Raw genomic sequence first — 19950 nt, 5'->3', positions numbered from 1 at the left:
TCATGAGATTTTTTCATATTTCACCAGTTTCAAAAGTTCAGATTTGGATTAAAATCGCTAAAATTTCAAATTGAACAAGTGAAGGTTTGTCGTTATAACAACACCTTTGCTCATGGTCTTTTATTTAAAAAAGCTGACAACGTGACTAATATCAATTTGAAAAAAAGTTTGTTTCGGTTTGAAATGGATATTTGACCGTACGTAGCAAAAAGGGAAAACATATCACAGTAAAATGCACCATAGTTTGTCGAAATTCAATGTTGTTTACATTTTTCCCTACTGCCATTTAAAGACCAACACCATCTTCTCCACCAAAAACAATCAATAAAGGCATAAAAATAAGCAATCAATACCAAAAAGTGCAACCACCAAGTATTATATTGTTACCGTTAATTAAAATTCCGTCAGTCTATTTTAAAAACAGGAAACAATTGATTGTTTCCGATAAGATGTTTTACACCCTGACAAAAATTTCAACAATCTTAGTTTTCCTGTATACACCTTAACAAAAAACAACCAACCCAGAATGCCTGAACACTTCTTCAAAACTAAAAAAAAACTTCATCGACAGGAACAAGTGCGTTCTTGAACGAACGTGTGAAAAGCGTATTGAGTGAAAATCAATGAATTGCTAATTGCCTGAAATTCCTCGATTGGACTCAGTCATTTGTAAATTAAAAATTTAATATTTAGATTTTACTTTATATTGCTAAAATTTTTCACACTTTCCACAAGGCTACGTTCCATTCTTCTGTATTATTAATTGTGTCTGAATTTGAATTTTAAGCAACGTAATCAAAAGAAATTTGAGATATAGTTACAAATGTTTTTTCATAAACATAGTTTACATGTTAGAAACTTTACAATTATCATAGTTAACTAAAAGCGGTATTTTTAAAAAAATAATTACATCCTATATGTACTAAAGATGTTCGGCTTTTATGCACAGCGCTGTTTTTCCGCATTAAAATACCAAAATAATTCTTCACCAAAAAACTAGGCTGTAGCCAAAAAAATATTAACTTATTTCAAAACTTTAAGCTTGGTTTAACACAGTTATCATAAATCGCTAATTAAGAGTATTGCAGCATCATAAAACGGCAAAACAGCGCATAGAGAATCATTTGCTACGTACAATATTTCCAAAATCATTTTTTCAAAGGTGCGGGCTAAAGTGAGTCGCGATTAAAATTATGATTTACGAAAGAGAATCCTTTGAATTGACCTTGATCTATCGATGCAAGCAAAGCTTTGTCGGTCGGCGTGAGTTTGGGAGCTTCAGTTGTGAAATCTGAATCGAAATATTCAGCATCTCTTGGTGAACGCTGGACAAAAAAATTCATTTAGCTCACGTTTAATGACTTTTTTTTCACATGCACAGAAAAACATCCAATAGGATTATGGAAGAATTTTAATGGCAGTGTAGACTTACAATTTTCGGTTTGAAAGGTGGTTCTATTCGCCTTGTTTCCAGTTGTCGCCAGCTTAATTTGGAGAAAAATTCATGTTTTCTTATGATGCCATTTTTACCACCTTTATATCCAAGTCTCTCGTTCACATTTCGCTCCAATAGCTAAAACAATTTTGGACCAAATTGCGTTAGAAGGTGCGCACGAAATTTAAATATCAAGCACATCCCACATTATCCCCTAACGTACCTGTACCATACACGAGACAGCGTTTTGCGATACCCATTTAGGGTAGTGAACTTTATCGCGACAAATTGAATCAAAAAGATCCTCTTCATCTTCACCGGTGAAAGGAGACTAAACATGTCAAGCAAAAATCAATGTGAAAATGGGCTGTAATAAGTTTCGTCACGTGGTATACTAGCAAACGTGACGGTAAAACAAACCTGGTGCCCACAGAATAAAAATATGTGTTTTCAATGAAAGCATTAGCAACAATTAGGATGGTGATGGGACAGATGGTGACCATTTTGCACAATATAGGCATTGGCAACCATTAGGATTGTGATGGGACAAATAATGAAAAGTTTTACACAATGAAGGCATTAGCAACCATTACGATGGTGATGGGACAAATGGTGACCATTTTTGCACAATGTAGGCATTGGCAACCATTACAATGGTGATGGGACAGATGGTGACCATTTTTACAAAATGAAGGCATTGGCAACCATCAGGATGGTGATGGGACAAATGGTGAACATTTTTACACAATGTAGGCATTGGCAACCATTACAATGGTGATGGGACAGATGGTGACCATTTTTGCACAATGAAGGCATTGGCAACCATTAGGATGGTGATGGGACAAATGGTGACCATTTTTGCACAATGAAGGCATTAGCAACCATTAGGATGGTGATGGGACAAATGGTGACCATTTTTGCACAATGTAGGCATTGGCAACCATTACAATGGTGATGGGACAGATGGTGACCATTTTTGCACAATGAAGGCATTGGCAACCATAAGGATGGTGATGGGACAGATGGTGAACATTTTTACACAATGACTAAAACGCGAGAAAAGCAAATTTTAACTAGTTTTTAAAAGAAACAAGGGGCTAACAAACCTGTCCAATCAACATTTCATACAATAATACACCAAGAGACCACCAATCTACTGAGGAATCGTATTTCAGTCCCTTAAGGATCTGAAACAATATTTTTTGCATGTGAAACATAATGAACATCTACCTAGAGTGGTAAGAGCGTAACTTTCAAAGTGAAAGGTTTGAACCCGAGAGAGTCAGTTACATATTTCTAGTATATCCTTCAGTTTAGTGAAATCCTGTAGGATTGTTTGTGTTGGTCATTGGTGTTGAGGGACAGTTCCACATCCATAACGGTTGTCATCTTCGGAGTCGAGCAAAACCAACGCCGACACCAACAGTCCTTCTCAGGCTTCATATACAAAAATGTAGAGTAACTTTTGGGTTAAAGACATCAGTTTATCTTTAGTATTGATCATGTTGACGACAATCTGAGGTTTTGCATGAGAAAACAACGCTACATGAAAATTATCTTCACGCAGACAATTTTATACGCCATAAAAAGAAACATACTTATTATACATTTTCTCTGGTCAACATCTAAGATGGTTTAAAAAGAAGACACAAAAATTACGCTCCGTTTTTCAATCCGTAGGGCTTTTGCAATAAGTTTCACGATGATTCTGGAATAATGTCGAACTATGAACAGATTTTTTGAGTCTTAAGATTACTATCGGTTTCGATCTACATGAAGTAATTCTTAAAGTTTCATCATTCTGCAGATCATCGTAAAGTCTTTAACAATTTAAAGAATGAAATTTTGACTCTGAAGATGACTACCGCTAAGGTTGTCGAAACGTCAGTCAACAACAACAAAAACAGTCCGTCTCAGGACTATACCAACCTGGACGATCATCATTTACAAACATATAATTTAAAGAATGGATGGAAAGATAAACACGGACCTATTGCTTTGCTTACAGATGCTTAAATAACATCTATCAAAAGATGACGTCGTTCTAGGGGGATGGTGGAGTAGTAAGGAGGGGGGGGGAGGGGGTAGATTCATACCTCAGGCGCTATATAATCAGGTGTACCACAGAAAGTGGAGGTCTTGTTACCATCCAATATTTTCTCCTTACACATGCCAAAATCAGCAATCTTTATATGACCCATAGCATCCATGAGGACGTTATCCAACTTTAAATCTCTTCAAAGCGCGGGAAAAAAGTTAAATTTAACGAATCGACGACACAAGAAGTGGAAACAATTAAGACAAAAATAAATAAAGAACAAATACCTATATATTATTCCTAAACTGTGCAGGAATTCCAGACCACAAACGATTTCGGCTGTGTAGAAACTAAAACAACACAAAAACATTAAATAATCAACTTCCTCTCGTATATGCTAACAGTTGGTCCCAATACGCACCAAGAGCGATAATCATTAAATTTGCCAGCAGACTGAATATGAAACATCAAATCACCACCGTTCACATATTCCATGACAAAAAACAAATGCTCCTGAGAAAAGAGATAGAGGGGGAATATTAAATTATAATTGTTTACAACAGAAAGATGGCGGATATTTTCAAGGATACTGTTGAATGATTTCGAGTTGGATAAAAGAATATCAAGGATTAAAAAGTAAAAAAAAAACTTTTCCATTCTATGTGAATATCCCTGCTCAGATTAAAACAGTATCTATCCTTGCATGGAATGGAAAACTTTCTGCAGAAAATTTGGCAAGTGTTTTGAAATAACACAACTGATTCACGATATTTTCTTTGAAATGAAATAAAGAATGTAAACAATCAATTCCGCTTACAAAAACACGTAAAACATTTGAAAGATGTGCGGATGCCCAACGGCAAAATATCTAACAAAACGACCACACGATACGACGGCAAGGGCTTTGATCATGAAAAATATTTGAAAATCACATAGTCAAAAATACCGAAATAACAGTACAGTACAGAGCATGCTCATTTTGCTAAAAAGCTCATCTCGAGTTTTATTATGGCTATCTTCAGACAAAACAACTGACATGTAAAAAATCATCTCCAGTAATCTTTGTGTCAGGCCTTATTGAAATTCAACCAATTCAAAAAACAGAAGCAACGGCCCAAAATCAATGAAGGTGCATGTATGCGAGTATACTGCATGTGTCAGTAGTCTTTGATCTTACCTTGGATTGAAATGAACAAATAATAGAAGTGAGAAATGGATGTCGACTAGCAATGCTCAGAACTCGTCTTTCGATCATTGTACATTCAACATCATCATCTTCTAACACAACGTCTTTCTTTAATGCTTTTATGGCATAAACCTGACCATTACTCTTCATCTCTGATAACAGAACCTAAACAGCCAGAAATTTTTGCGTTGTTATCAAATATATTTGACCTAAGTTTAGAATATGTTCAAAATACAGTGAAAGGTTGCACATCAAGCTTTGATAGCGCCGTTCATAGGATGTGACTTTTCTTGGCTGTCTTAAAATAGCTTGAACGCAAAAGCTACGATTTAAACTGGATAATCAATAAGATAAATCATTTCCTAGAAAAATACATAACCACATTTTTAATATACACGAAAACTCGCCATCCAGTTAACACCATTATCCTGGCCTCGTGCAAACAGAATAAACAGACTTACAAGTAATCACATCACAAGAGTCTATATTCAACATCATATCACTATTGACAAAGACATTAGACCGGAGTATGTACGTAAGATTTTAAGTTTCAGCATGAGGCGACTCCTCATAAAGACAAAAAACTGAAGTGTATAAGAACTTAAGTTTAAACTTTACATTACAATGAAAATGAGTGACACGAATAATGTATAAACGTAATGAAGTCAATTTTAGCCTGAGATCACTCTTCAGAAAGACACAAGACGGGAGCACACAAGAACTAAAGTTTCAATAAACTTATCACTCGCCCTGATGAAAACACAAAACTTAAGTAGAATAGGCACACGTTTCAACATCAAATTACTCCTTATGAACACACCAACAATAGATTTCCAAGGCAAGACTCGTCAGCCAAACTAACACAAAGTAAATAAATCATTAACAGACACCATCCTGGTTAGCTAAGGCGAAAAAGGATTTTTTGTGATTTTTGTATCGACAGACGTTTCAACCTTCGTAACAATGGCATAACCAGAGCAGAATTTCAGGCAAAATGTCTTATGAATAAAAATCTCGTCATTTTTTTTATATGTGATCATGTCTATTCATTTGCTTCCCCTAAGGAGTACTGAGGAGGCTTTGAGGAGACACCAAAAGATCATCTCTTATGGAAGTATAATAAAGCAGGCTTTAAATACCTTTCCAAAACTCCCTTTTCCGAGGACTTTGAGAAACGTAAAATCTTGCATGGTGTATTTCTTGATAGGCTTATTGATACTGACTGTGCGCGGTGGAGGTTTGGGTTCATCAGCTTTCCACATCACTTCATACTCATCGGCAATACGACCATATTTTTCTTCTAATTTTTCATCATTAAAACTAGCCATAGTCGGTGCTAATGACTCATTACTTGGTAATTTTGGAAGTTGGCTTAGTCTCCGCGCTTTATCTGCCTATGAAAATGTACAAAAAAATTCCTTGCACTTGCCATACAAAAATGTTTCTTCATTAACTCACTTAGAGCTAAAGAAACTAAGTTCCTTCGAACTCTCCTGGAAAAAACTGATGAAAACCGAACAATCCAACAAGCATGACAAAATCATCGTAAAAGAATTGCCACAAGTCTACTGCACCTACGTTAGCCAGGTCAAGAGGAAAAATTGCCACAAGTCTACTGCACCTACGTTAGCCAGGTCAAGAGGAAAAATTGCCACAAGTCTACTGCACCTACGTTAGCTAGGTCAAGTGGAAAAATTGCCACAAGTCTACTGCACCTACGTTAGCTAGGTCAAGTGGAAAAATTGCCACAAGTCTACTGCACCTACGTTAGCTAGGTCAAGTGGAAAAATTGCCACAAGTCTACTGCACCGTACGTTAGCTAGGGTCAAGAGGAAAAATTGCCACAAGTCTACTGCACCTACGTTAGCCAGGTCAAGTGGAAAAATTGCCACAAGTCTACTGCACCTACGTTAGCCAGGTCAAGTGGAAAAATTGCCACAAGTCTACTGCACCTACGTTAGCCAGGTCAAGAGGAAAAATTGCCACAAGTCTACTGCACCTACGTTAGCCAGGTCAAGAGGAAAAATTGCCACAAGTCTACTGCACCTACGTTAGCTAGGTCAAGTGGAAAAATTGCCACAAGTCTACTGCACCTACGTTAGCTAGGTCAAGTGGAAAAATTGCCACAAGTCTACTGCACCTACGTTAGCTTGGTCAAGAGGAAAAATTGCCACAAGTCTACTGCACCTACGTTAGCTAGGTCAAGAGGAAAAAGTGCCACAAGTCTACTGCACCTACGTTAGCTAGGTCAAGCGCTTCAGCAAATGCTTTCTGATTGATTCCACAAAGATTTGCAACATGTTTCTGACATTTATGATGAATATTCATTCCACACGCTAGAACAAAAAATATAATAATCTGAGATGAGATTTTAAACCATGAATGCAAGAATTTATTTAATCTGTTACCTTCACATTTCAAGCCTTGTCTAAAGAGACCGTACAACATGGAGCCACAGTGATCACAAAATGTTGGACTTAGATACGTAGTCACTTTAAATCTGTGTGGAATGTCAATTTTGAACCGTTCCTTTAGTTTCTAAAAATTTTCACAGTCAATTGTTCAGTTGAACTATTAGTAATTGGGATATTTTAAACTGTAAAAATCAATTACTGAATGGATTAATTGGACACAGGACATTGCGTAAAAGATTAATTACAAAGTCAACATGTAAGTAGACTAGTTACACACAGATCAATGCTTAAATAGATTTTGAAACATTAGTTAAACAAGTCAGTGTGTAAATAGATTAATTACACTCAGGCCAGTGTGTTAATACATTAATTAAACAAGTCAGTGTGTAAATAGATTAGTTACACTCAGGCCAGTGTGTTAATATGTGTAGATTAGTTACACTCAGGCTAGTGTGTTAATACATTAGTTAAACAAGTCAGTGTGTAAGTAGATTAGTTACACTCAGGCCAGTGTGTTAATACATTAGTTAAACAAGTCAGTGTGTAAATAGATTAGTTACACTCAGGCCAGTGTGTTAATACATTAGTTAAACAGGTCAGTGTGTAAATAGATTAGTTACACTCAGGCCAGTGTGTTAATACATTACTTAAACAAGTCAGTGTGTAAATAGATTAGTTACACTCAGGCCAGTGTGTTAATACATTACTTAAACAAGTCAGTGTGTAAATAGATTAGTTACACTCAGGCCAGTGTGTTAATACAATAGTTAAACAAGTCAGTGTGTAAATAGATTAGTTACACTCAGGCCAGTGTGTTAATACAATAGTTAAACAAGTCAGTGTGTAAATAGATTAATTACAAAATATCAATGCTTAGTCAGTGTATAAATAGATTTATTACACATAGGTCAATGTGTAAATAGACTAGTTACACTGTTTCCAGTGTGTAAATAGATTAGTTACACACAGGCCAGTGGGTAAATAGAATCACTAAAAAATCACTCACCATTGTTTCATTATTGTCTGTTGCACCAGGACATGTGCTTAAGATCTGATTGTGACATCGCTTGTGCACAACCATTGTACACACTAAAAAAGGAGTTTTTCTGAAGTTGAATTAGGGTCTACACAATCTACTAACAATCTTCCCTAATGTCATTTATTCACCTTGGCATTGATAACCTTGTTTGTTTAATCCCCTGCAAACAAACAAACAAACAAACAATCAGACAAGAATACACAGCTAAGTAAAAAAATTTCATATTTCTCACATACAACTAGGAGCTACTGCAGCCAATCTGCCACAAGTTTGACATTTATTACACTTAGCAAAACAACAAACAGAGCTACTATTACATCGCCTAAAAGGCCTTGCTACCTGGAGTAGCCTAAACCAACCAATTTACATATGCCTAGAGCAGTGTGTGAATTAAGGGTGTGCAATGTGCACACATCGTTTTTTCTCAACTAATTCGCACACTGGCCTAGAGTGACTCATCCACGCAGGCTGGGGATGACTCTTCTCAAGCTGTGCAGATGCAACAATAAAATGTGCTTCATATAACCTACACCACACTCATTCACAATAGGGCTCTCAGAAGAGTGTGAGAAAACATTTTGGCATTTTTTCCTCAGTTAGTGGAACATAATACCTCTTGGTGACAAACTTAAGACAAGTTTTAATGACTCACCATAAAAAATCACGACAAACAGAACAGAACACAAACTGTCGAAAAAATCTAGCCACAAATTTGTGCCCACGAACTTCATGAACTTTCTGTTTCCGAATGGCACCGCGTCTGCCAGTAAGACCGCTTTTATTGGCTGGCTCATCATAGCTTTTGTTTTGATCATCTGAATAATGTGGCAAAAGAATATGTTTATTTTTGTGTAAACAGTAACATTGTAACACAAAAGGATAAAGGAACAAAAGAAAACACATGGAAATTTCTAACATATCATGATATAGTTACACATGAGGATTAAAGGACACACGAGGATACACATTTACACATGGGGTTATGGCAACAAATGAAGATAGATTGTAGATATAAAAGCACACACGGTAACATGCAAACAACACATCAATGGATGGGGATCGCTGGGGATACATGGCAACATAAAAACACACACTAAACAATTGAGGATACACAGTCACATATGAGATTACACAAACACTGTGAGGACCCATAGGTACAAATGTGAACATACATTGACATGCAAGGATACATAGTTACGTAAAGTTCTCAGAACAAAAACAGTCAGCATTATAGCTCAGTATAAGCATGGATATTGTTCATCATTGAATAGGGAAAATATATTTGAATGTTCTTTATGCATCCATATTACAGATTGTTAGCAACAAGATCACTGTGGAACTACTATTTTCATAGCCATTGTTAAACTATGTTTATCCCATGTTTATCCCATGTTGAACTATGTTTATCCATGTTTATCCCATGTTTAACCAAAATTATCAAATGTTGAACTATGCTTATCCCATGTTGAACTATGTTTATTCCATGTTTATCCCATGTTGAACTATGTTTATCCATGTTTATCCCATGATGAACTATGTTTATCCATGTTTATCCCATGTTGAACTATGTTTATCCATGTTTATCCCATATGACATGATGAACTATGTTTATCCATGTTTATCCCATGTTGAACTATGTTTATCCATGTTTATCCCATGATGACATGATGAACTATGTTTATCCATGTTTATCCCATGTTGAACTATGTTTATCCCATGTTGAACTAAGTTTATCTTGTGATTAAGAATGATCATCCAATTTGGAACTAAGTTTATCCCATGTTTAACAATGATTATCTCGTGTTGAGCTATGTTTATTTCATGTTAACCATGTTTATCCTATGTTTACCCATATACTCCAAAGTTGAAGTGTCCAATCCTATGTTGTATTTGCTGCCTATGTTCATTAAGTTTTATTACCTAATTATTCATTCTTCATTTCTACTTAAATCCAAGATAAAGTTGCATCATATAATAAAAATTGACAAAAAGTGATTAAACTTCCATTGCAGTACCTGCAGCTTCGTCAAAGTGTCTAACTTGAACAAGAAGTCGCCATAGGGAGTGAGATCCAACTGTTAAATGACAAAAACATAAACTACTTTCACTTTACAAGGAAACATGTCCAATTTAATAACATATACTATCACGAACAAATATCAAGAGTATAATATAACAGGAAATAAATACTTTTGAATAGAAATTATCGTAATTGCAACGTTTAATAATTTGAGCATCTTTCTGAATGCCTAAAAATTTTGAACAGCTTCGTTTTAAAACTATAAATGAACACAAACAAGCAAATTTTGACGGTAAATTCAAATGACCACATCGTTTTCCTTTCCAAGAAATACGGTTCTACTTAAAACTCCAGAGTTTCAAACGGTTAGGCAGTAAACTATTCAAGAAATGAAAATAATAGTTATAATCTATTATGTTCAGGGTATAATAAATCCCACAAATCGCGTCTTTATTTGTAATATATGCCAGAAATATTCACTTCCGCTGCTTTCAGTTCACTAATTCGCGCGAAGATACAGGTATTGACAGGTAACTTACCCACAAACTGGAAAAGCAATCTTTCTTGCATTGATCGACCAAAAATTGTACACCAATTGTTGTTTCACCACGAAATACGTTCGGTTTTTCCATGACGACGACGGAAATCACTCGGCCAGGATAAAGATGCGTGTCAAAGCATTTATTCCATTCTGGGTATACTGTTCTCTTCTTTTGAACTAATTGGACACCTTGACCAGGCGTTTGCACTGCCTCTTTGATATGTATCGCGCAATACGGCTCGAATTTGCCGTTCGAATTCTTTTTCCATTCTTCAGCTTGCTGTACGTCGATAAGTTTCACACGAATAAAACCCATGCTTTAAAATGTTTTAAAAAACTACGAAGAAGTGCAAAGCATTGATCTACGACATCTTCCGCATTAATAATTGAGATAGGACTGATAGTGAGCAGTTGTAATTACACACCGGTTAGCCTTTAAATAACCTAAGTATAAAATAAGAAGATGAAGTAATGATTAAGACGGAATTTGAAAAGATAATACGAAATTGAACATATGAAGTGAAGCCCACGCACTACGCCCCACGCCTTATCCACGCGTGACAGCGCGTGACTTTCATAAAATGACATTTTATAGTGAAAATCGATGTTTGACCATGGCAACTTTGACTCAATGACCATAATAATGACAAATGAATTTGATCAGTTTCGATCTAAATTATATTGAAACTGTGAAAGTTAGCAAAGTAAAACGGATGTTACCATATTCAACTATGTATAATGACATCAATAGTTTCGAATAAATTTAACGAGAAAAATATATATTTATTATTACTTAGTAAGATTCAAATAAAATTGTTGCTTTTTCACACCCTTGTCAATTGCTGAATAAGCAAATTCTCATTTACATAAGACTAACCTAGTTCACCCCTATGATTCTGGCCATCAAAACATTTTTGCAATCCTAAAAAAAGAAAATCGTTAAAAACGTCTGCAAGCTATAATTTAAATCATCCCAAAAGTAGACAAATAAAAAAAAGTAAAAGTTGAGTACTCCACTCCTCTCTGACCGTCCTCAGTCGTCTTCAGTGATATGTTGCGCGAGAAGACAAGAGGTCTGGAACTAGGAAAGAATTACAATATTACAAAACATTTCGCCGAAGATAAAAATGCAAATTTCTCGTATTTACTAAACGGTCGATGGATAACCGCGATAGACTTGAGGCCATTCTTGAGCCTTTACATCACGATGAGGTTTTTTGATTTGTGATGATCAACACGCTGTTGGAATTATGACGAATTGCGCAAGTCGGACGTCTGTAGTTTTTGACAGAGAATATTGCGAAATACCGAAGTTGTACAAAAAGCGTACTTCTTGAATGACAATTTTGGAATGGCTTTTATGGATGATGCTCAATTTGTCATATCACAAATCCGACATTCGTGTGTGACTAGCGATGACACCGGTAAATTATTGCACTGCAAGTTTGAAAATACGTGTTATCAACACGAGTGTTTTTCTAACTCTTGAAATAAATGCAAACAAAAAAAGGATCTAATCTTATCTGTCAAACTTGACGACTTTCCGTCTGCAGCACATTTATAATAGATTATTGTTATTTGAGGTACAAAAGAATCAATAATCAAGCTGTTAAGTCTTCCAACAAATAATTAAAGGAATATACTTTTGCTGTATGAATGATTGGATTGATACTGATATGTTTTGCTAATTACATAAATCCTTAATATCCATTTAGTTCACAACTATAATGCAAAACTGCTTTACTCTTACGCTGTATTTTCCCTTTTTTGAAGGAATGAGTGAAATTGTCATTGTGAATGAAGAAACTGAGAACGAAAAGGTCCTACATCGACAGAAAATTCGGTTAGTCTCGCTTGCTTATCAGTTATCATTTGTTGAAATTTCAAGTAGTCATATCTCGTCTATTTCAAGACTCAAGTAGTTGTTTCTTTTTTATCTATAAAGTTTCATTATTATGTGATAAAAAATTTAAAGATATTATGTGAAACAAAATTTGCTAGTTGTATAATAGAGTTGTTTGAATCAAAGGAAAATGTATGAAGCTCAGATTTTGTTGCCCTTTTGATAAATATATACAAAACATGATTTTACTTTCTTCGGAAAAGCCTTTGTTATTTTTGAATTTGCGTTTTATTTTATGGATTATGTAGTTTGAATTTCAGAATTTTACCCTTTGAAATGATTGTTCACATTCATAGCACTATCCTTACTTTGAAAAAGCACTCTGAAGATTTCCACATTGTTTAAAAAATAGTCACTTGTATTTTACAGAGATCTAAGCGAATTTCCAAATTCATTTGATATTGATGTCAGCCCAATTGGATCAGGCCAAGAAAGTTCGACAAAAAAACCTTTAGAAGTAAAGACTGCAAAGTACAGCAAACGTTTCTCACTCATACATGGCGATCAAAGTGTTTATAATTTCATTGCATATGTTTATTAGAATCGAAGAGGAAAGAGTGATTATGGTTCCATGGAAAGACCCTGAAGTATTGCCAAGTGAGAGGGCTTTTTTGTTCAATAATTTTTACGCTAGTTGATGCAAACCAGAACCTTTTATCTCTGTTGTATGTAGATGAAGATCTGTTTCGCCTTTTTCCTAAAAAGAAAGTAAGTGATGGCGGCCAAACAAGAACTGATGGTAAATCAGTTTCCAAATTGTCATTTTTGGTGAAGAATTGTCATAACCAACCATGGAATCCTTTTGAAAACTACAGCAAATTTGATGGCGAGGTGACAATACACATCTGTACATGTTGATGACAAAAATTCAACAATGTGTCGACAAGACAATTATTAAAGCATGAACTCAATTGCAGGTTTACTCAAGAACAAATAAAGTACGGCTGTTTAAAATTTTCTTTCCATTGGTATGAACAAATTATCTGTTCCAAACTTTCATATAAGCCTTTGAAGGGCAGTTTTTTCAGAAATAAACTTTGTTGTTACAGGCATCGTCATCAAATGAAGAGCAGCCACCAGAAATGAACATCTATCTTATTGGTAACAATGCTTAAAAATGCCTTCCAAAGTTTTATGTTAGTATTCAAATCTTTCTTTGCAGTTGAGAATGCCTGTGTGCAAGATTTGATTGGTTTGATCATGTTCAAGTACACAGAAAAAAAAAGAGTACCAGAATTGAAGGTTTTTCTTGTTTTTATGAGATTAAGCAAAGAACGTATTACAAAATGTTTAAAAGCATTGCATCCAAAATTTTTTGATCTCTTCACCATAGGGAGTATTTAAGTTATCAATTATAGAGGTGAAAATGTATTATTTTCTGTTGACTGAGGAACAAAATGAGCAAAAAATGTTTTTTTACACATTCCTGAGAGCCCAATTGTGAGTCCAAGTGTGGCAGGTGGTGTAGGTTAAACCAAGCACATTTTGTTGTTACATCTGCACAGCTTGAAAAGAGCCCTACCCACCCAGATAGATCACTGTAGATAAATTTTGTGTTCAAGACTGTTTAGTTTAGGCTACTCTAAGGTGCAAAGGGGTTGCTGCAGCAGATTGGTTGCAGCAGGTCCAGTTGTGTGTGAGAATTGGTTTATGGAAGCAAGCAGTTCTAGGTTGAGAACTAAAAAAGTGGAAATGCAACAACGGCAGTTGAGGTCCATAACATTTGACAACCATGTTGAAGTTTTAACAAATACATGAAAACAAAAATGACTTTAGATAGATAAAAAACTTGAAGCATTTTTGAATTTGTTTCAGCAAATTGTCAGACCGTTTCAAATAGATGTTGAACACCAAAAAAGGGAGTTTTGAGTTTTAATCCCCAATAAATCCTGCAATGTACTACAATGATACCAAGACCATGAAGTTCTCTAGTCTTGATGATGAAATTTGTTATATTTGCAGAATGATGTGAATGCTTACTGTTTGTTAATTGCTGATGAAGTGGATGGTGAAGTTGATTTTGATCTACCAGGTATCCTTCAAGATCTGATAACAATATTATATATACGACTGTGGTAGTCAACTTCTGGTTATCAAAAATTCATCTTCACAAGACTTTAGTATGCTGACAATTCCCACACACAAACATCTGCACTTCAAGACTAAACAATACTTATTTTGATTCATTGTGGTAATATCTAGTTTTGTCATCAGCTAAATGTGAAATTCGCCATTTTCAATATGGATCAATGCTCTCGTTATTGACAGAACAAACGACTATCATGTTTCACATTGTTCTGTAAAAGGCAACATTGTTTTTTACTTCGTTTATTCTAAATTTCATTGATAGTTCCAAACAAAGAGAAACTGGATTTTTTTGGAATACTACCATCCGTTTTTAAATGTGATCTGTTTTTTTTTTACTTCTTTATTTATTTATTTAGCGTTGGATAAGAAGGAAATGATAAGTAAATTTGATTTCAAAGCGTTGGCGCTGTCGTATATCGAGGTCTCTATAACAATGTAAAATTTTAATACAAACGCTGTATCCACTGGGAAAAGTTTACGAAACTTTTACAAATTAGAGCAAATCAAGGACAAAAATATTTGTTTTTCCGAAAAGAAGGTTTCTGAAATTTTTTTCCCAATGGGCGATGGCCTTTGAAGAACTGTTAACATAAATACGCCTATAGTCTCTGGTTTATCAAAACCTAAATGTCTTCCATTAAAATGTAGCGAAATGCATTTTTTTTATATAGCAAGAAGAAAAACCACCCGTTCCTAAAACGCCAGCTCGCTCTGAAATCATTGTTTATGTGTACGTAAGAGAAATTATACCCTGGCTGTAAAATCTTCTATGAAAATGACCGCCAAAAAATATCGTTAAGTTTATTCTGTTCAAAAAAGTTTGTTTCCTTTTTAATCATCACGCATTTTCCAACATAAATATCTCCGACTCAAATGAAATTTTATTTTGTTATTAACCTTAAAACAGTTCTTGTAGAACTATTGGGTTAGTGTTCTGCTTTTAAACAGTTCTTTTATGAACTACTACGATATTATTTTGAGCATTCACCATGGTGTTTGCTATTTTTAAGACAATTTTTAAATTTTATTTAGCTGCGAAGAAAGGAGGGGATCGTCGAAATTTTCAGTTAATTCGTGGGATACGAAGATGAAAGTTGTTCTTGAAAAAATGCTGAAGAAACGCGGGATCAAAAGAACGGGTATCTGAGAAATTTATTTCATTGGGAAATTTAAGGAAATTATAGTGGTCACTTTACGTATATATTCCAATGCAGGTCATGAATATGTTTTGGTTAGAAGTCACGATCCTTTGAACATTATTGATTTGGAAGATACTTTGGAAAATATGGAAACACTCGAGTTCATTATGATTAAAAAGACATCAATGCGTATGTTTGTGTTTGCTAGAAGGAGCAAAAGGTCCTTTTAATTATCACGGTTTTGAACTTTACGAATTTCTACACAGAAATGAGGAAGAATTCAGGTGATAAAAATGGAAAATTAACGCATGACGAAGCGGAGTATTTCACTTTACAACAATACAAGGTGATTGAAGTCTTGCCGTTATTGAATCGTGGTACTTCATTTAAATTTGTTTATTTTTGCAACAACCAGAAATATGCCTCCTGCTTAAGTTTGCTCTTGATAAATAAATATCTTGTTTGTACAACTGCGCGTACTCTTAAAATTCCAAGGTTTTTTATTTCAAGCTTCATCGCAACAGTTGTCTTTCAATTAGAAATTATTAATTCAAGTAAAGCAGACGATGTGTAATTAACATTTTACCTCAGAGTTCAATGGTCTTTCATCTTCCTTGTGTCCAACGTTTCTTTCGTAGGCTTTCAAAGTAACGATGCTTCAAGGATTTCTGCATGCAAAAAGCGAAGTTCAATTAGGTAAATAAGCAATCTTCCATGCTTTGCATATCTAAGCTGTAGATAATATAAGCATAAATAATTTTTGTCCTAGGTATTGATTCAAGAAATATTGAAATTACTCAGACAACGCAATCCAGTCAGCGACCTTTCTGGAATAGATCACCGCGCGCTGTAAGTACTCAACACTAGTTTCCAGGACTTTTGCAACACCGTAACTTACGACCCTCCCCGTGTAGATGAACATAGAGATGGATAATGTAGTACACTGCGAGATAACACGGAGGAATGGGAATCGTTGTACCTTTCGAATTATCTACTCAAATGAGAATCGGGATTTTAAAAACTACGAGTTTGAATGTAATTATGATGTTGGAGGTAAGTTTCCTGAGTCAGTTATATCTGCTTGTTACATTAATGTCACCTAAAGTTCCTAACATTGGGTGTTTTCAACGTATTTTAGGAGAAATTGTTCGTAAGATAGAAAATATTCTAGCCTCGTCACCGAAAAGTGAAAGTTGGAGGGAATTCCAGAGATTACGCGTTAGAAGATCAAGAAGAACATGACAAACTGCAACACGCTGGTCAAAACGCAGTAAGCTGTGTGAAAGATCTTTCAGCAAGCAACAGCGATCACGTGGTCCAACAATGTAGCTAAATAACGACATATGTTTAATATGGAATTCTACTTTTATGCAATGCTGTTGTTGATATTCAACGAACCTACTCAAAACACTTAAGTTGTGAATAGTTATTTAGAAATTATAATTTATGCCCTTAGTCATGTTGTTCAGTTTATATTCAAGATCCTTGACAAGAAAGGGGGAGGAGATGTTTCTAGTTTTTAAAATGCATCCCTGGTAGGTAGGTGTTCGTCCAAGTGTAACTGCATCTCTAACCTTTGTTTGTTCATTCCCCTTTGTAAACAGGTTTTCTTTTTTCCTTGAAAGCTTGCAATCCTTCGAGTCTATCTTTTGTTGGAATAACCTTTTAATTGTGAGCAATGAAATATACATGAAGCTTAGATTTCATTGTAAGAAACCTAAAATAAAATCACTAAACTTCATACCTGAGCATACAATGCTTCTTCAAATTGTAATCCAGATGTAAGGTCAACCTAAATTGTGAAATAATGCTTGTACTTGAATTTAAAAGAGTCATTGAAATGATGAAACCAAACTTTCACCTCCGTTCCTCTGTTCATTGCATTCTTCGCCATTGTTAAGGCAATAGGACCTTGGGGTAATATTGTCGATGCAATTTCCACAGCTTTGTCATAAACTTTATTGTCTTCCACTACGTAGTTTACCAATCCAATCTTTTCTGATTCTTCCCCATTTAGAATTTTAGCAGTAAATATTAACTCTTTAGCCTTGGACATTCCGACAAGTCTCGGAAGATGTTGAGTCCCACCTGGTATAAATTGTATAACTTAGGAATTTAGCAGATAACATGTGGTTAACATTGATGACGACTTACCAGCACCGGGAATGATAGCCAGTCTTGTTTCAACCAGACCCAATTTTGATGAACAACCTGCAATTCTCAAATCACAAGCCAAAGCAAACTCAAGCCCACCACCAAGTGCAACACCATCAATTGCTGCAATGGTTGGCACTGGTAAATGATACAACTCTGTCACCAAATTTCTTGCCATGGTAACAAATCGACCAACATCTTCCATTTTCATTTTTGCTCTCTCTTTAAGATCAGCACCAGCACAAAATGTTCCTGAAAATTGAGGGGAGTTAGTTGTGCTTAAGGGATCACACATTCAATTTCATTACCAGCAGGGTGGTTTAAACGCACCTGGCACATCACTTTTTACAATAAATACTCGAAGACTTTTGTCATACTTCACTGCATCCATGGCATTTTGAAGCTAACAAAAACAATATTATTATTGACTACAATACACACTCATGGTTGAAGACCGTCACAAAATATTGGAAATCGATTAACATTAGATATTCTGACCTGAATTAAGAAATCTCTGCTTATGGCATTCCTGCTGCTCGCTTTGTTCATAGAAAATACGGCAATACCTAAAGAATATCAATCAAAAGTTCTGTCATCGAAAACACGACGAGTCCGAACTCCGAAACACAATCACATTTTTTATTCACAAACCTTCTAAATCGCCAGTGAGCGTTTGGAAATTGTATTCCTCTTCACTCGAAGACAAACTTCGCACTTTATTAAAGATCAAGCGAGCGTCTCTCTCACGAAATAAAGAGCACCTTACTATACGTTTACAAACAGAAAACACACGGGCGGCCATCTTGGATTATACATTTCTCCAACTCATTCATCTCTAATTAAGACCATCCCGAGTCCAGTTGTCTAGAGGATCAAAAATTTTCAAATTTTATGATGTTGCAACTCCCCTTCAAAAAAGTTGAAACCGTGCATAAGCCTTTGTAAAACAACCTCTTCGAATTCTGGCAGAATGACTAGTTTCAACTTAGTCTCTTATCAATTGACGACTTTTTGAATGCACTGCTATGAAAGGGAAAAAAGGTAGAGATAAAGGTAGACATAGTGATAGACATAAAGGTAGACATAGAGGTAGACATAATGGTAGACATAAAAGTAGACATACACGTAGACATAGAGATAGCGACCAAGGTGGGCACAAAAAGTAGACAAAAAACGTTGAAGACGCCACCTACAAAATCAGGACTATTTCAAATGACGTCTAAATTTAGTCCTAACCTCCTTTTAATCCTCCTCCCAATTCCTCACCCCTTTCTACTCCACCTCCCAAGTCCTCATCTCTTTCTACTCCTCCTCCTAAGTCCTAACCTCCTTCTACTCCTCCTAAGCCCTCATCTCTTTCTACTCGTCCTCCCTACCCCTTACCTCCTACACCTCTTCCCAAGTCCTCACCTCTTTCTACTCCTCCTCCCCAAAAGCATCAATTCGATCATCAATGAACGAACATGAAGGAACCAATCTACGGACATACACCTTTGTCTTTAGCCCGCACTCTGTGTTGTCCTCTTAAATCGAAATAACGATTTTTTACTTATTAATTGTGGGATTAATTTGCGGATCAATTTTGGGATGTATTGAAAAAATGCACAAGGATTAGAAGCAATTTGCACAAAGCTATAATGCCATGGAACTAGCCTTCTGTTTACACAAACGGGAAAAACTTGTCAACGAATTGTTTGAACAGACTTAAGTGATCAATTTTTTCATGCCAAAATTTGTAATTATAATCATCGAAAGGAATCGAATTTACATGAAAACAATCGCGTTCTTGCATGATCAGAAGGATTAAGGACGATTATGATTCACACCAGGAGTTATCTGCAATGAAAGGTATTTTCGTTTTTCATTAACTGGGCTTTGTTGCTAAGAACTTGAAAACACGTTTCCACAAAGAATTTGTATTTCTTGGTAAGCTGCGATCAACAACAAGAAATAAAAACAATAACATGAAGGTCATTACGAAAATAATTGAGTA

General features: G+C 35.4%; 3 protein-coding genes across 4 annotated transcripts; 1 reads left to right on the top strand and 2 right to left on the bottom strand.

Annotated features, from left to right (window-relative positions):
* Window positions 1-63: 63 nt before the first annotated feature.
* Window positions 64-11754, bottom strand: LOC124433897 (protein kinase C delta type-like). Its single transcript, XM_046983742.1, is given in 18 exon segments — window positions 64-1325; window positions 1433-1573; window positions 1659-1766; window positions 2542-2622; window positions 3532-3670; window positions 3761-3823; window positions 3895-3986; window positions 4651-4824; window positions 5799-6053; window positions 6898-6995; window positions 7068-7197; window positions 8080-8162; window positions 8241-8272; window positions 8765-8927; window positions 10128-10166; window positions 10169-10187; window positions 10672-11117; window positions 11551-11754. Coding segments are annotated over 17 exon segments (2091 nt in total). The 5' UTR covers window positions 10990-11117; window positions 11551-11754; the 3' UTR covers window positions 64-1169.
* Window positions 11755-11780: 26 nt separating this feature from the next.
* Window positions 11781-17258, top strand: LOC124433898 (target of rapamycin complex 2 subunit MAPKAP1-like). The gene is made up of 18 exons (XM_046983743.1): window positions 11781-12097; window positions 12447-12516; window positions 12946-13047; window positions 13118-13173; window positions 13250-13407; window positions 13494-13544; window positions 13626-13677; window positions 13739-13818; window positions 14539-14608; window positions 15021-15085; window positions 15336-15394; window positions 15697-15803; window positions 15879-15992; window positions 16070-16149; window positions 16442-16499; window positions 16573-16652; window positions 16718-16856; window positions 16942-17258. The coding sequence occupies exons 1-18, from the start codon at window positions 12025-12027 to the stop codon at window positions 17043-17045; spliced, it is 1518 nt and encodes a 505-aa protein (XP_046839699.1). The 5' UTR covers window positions 11781-12024; the 3' UTR covers window positions 17046-17258.
* LOC124433899 (methylglutaconyl-CoA hydratase, mitochondrial-like) lies at window positions 12710-18906 on the bottom strand. 2 transcript variants are annotated; one of them, XR_006944641.1, is made up of 9 exons: window positions 18609-18906; window positions 18456-18523; window positions 18288-18360; window positions 17958-18209; window positions 17665-17891; window positions 17548-17595; window positions 17378-17465; window positions 16390-16471; window positions 12710-13273 (listed from the first exon to the last, which is right to left on the bottom strand). XR_006944641.1 is itself a non-coding variant. In XM_046983745.1 (8 exons), exons 1-7 carry the CDS (start codon window positions 18757-18759, stop codon window positions 17388-17390), a joined length of 897 nt encoding a protein of 298 aa, XP_046839701.1. In that variant the 5' UTR covers window positions 18760-18906; the 3' UTR covers window positions 16185-16471; window positions 17378-17387. The 2 variants fall into 2 exon arrangements, 1 of the variants encoding a protein (XP_046839701.1); XM_046983745.1 differs by lacking the exon at window positions 12710-13273 and having other exon boundaries at window positions 16185-16471.
* Between the last annotated feature and the right edge of the window lie 1044 nt (window positions 18907-19950).

The sequence above is a fragment of the Xenia sp. Carnegie-2017 genome, unplaced genomic scaffold (genome assembly GCF_021976095.1).
Source record: "Xenia sp. Carnegie-2017 unplaced genomic scaffold, XeniaSp_v1 HiC_scaffold_14, whole genome shotgun sequence".
NCBI classification, from domain to species: domain Eukaryota; kingdom Metazoa; phylum Cnidaria; class Anthozoa; order Malacalcyonacea; family Xeniidae; genus Xenia; species Xenia sp. Carnegie-2017.
The sequence above is the reverse complement of the archived record's forward strand: the minus strand, read 5'-3'. Positions and strand labels throughout refer to the sequence as shown.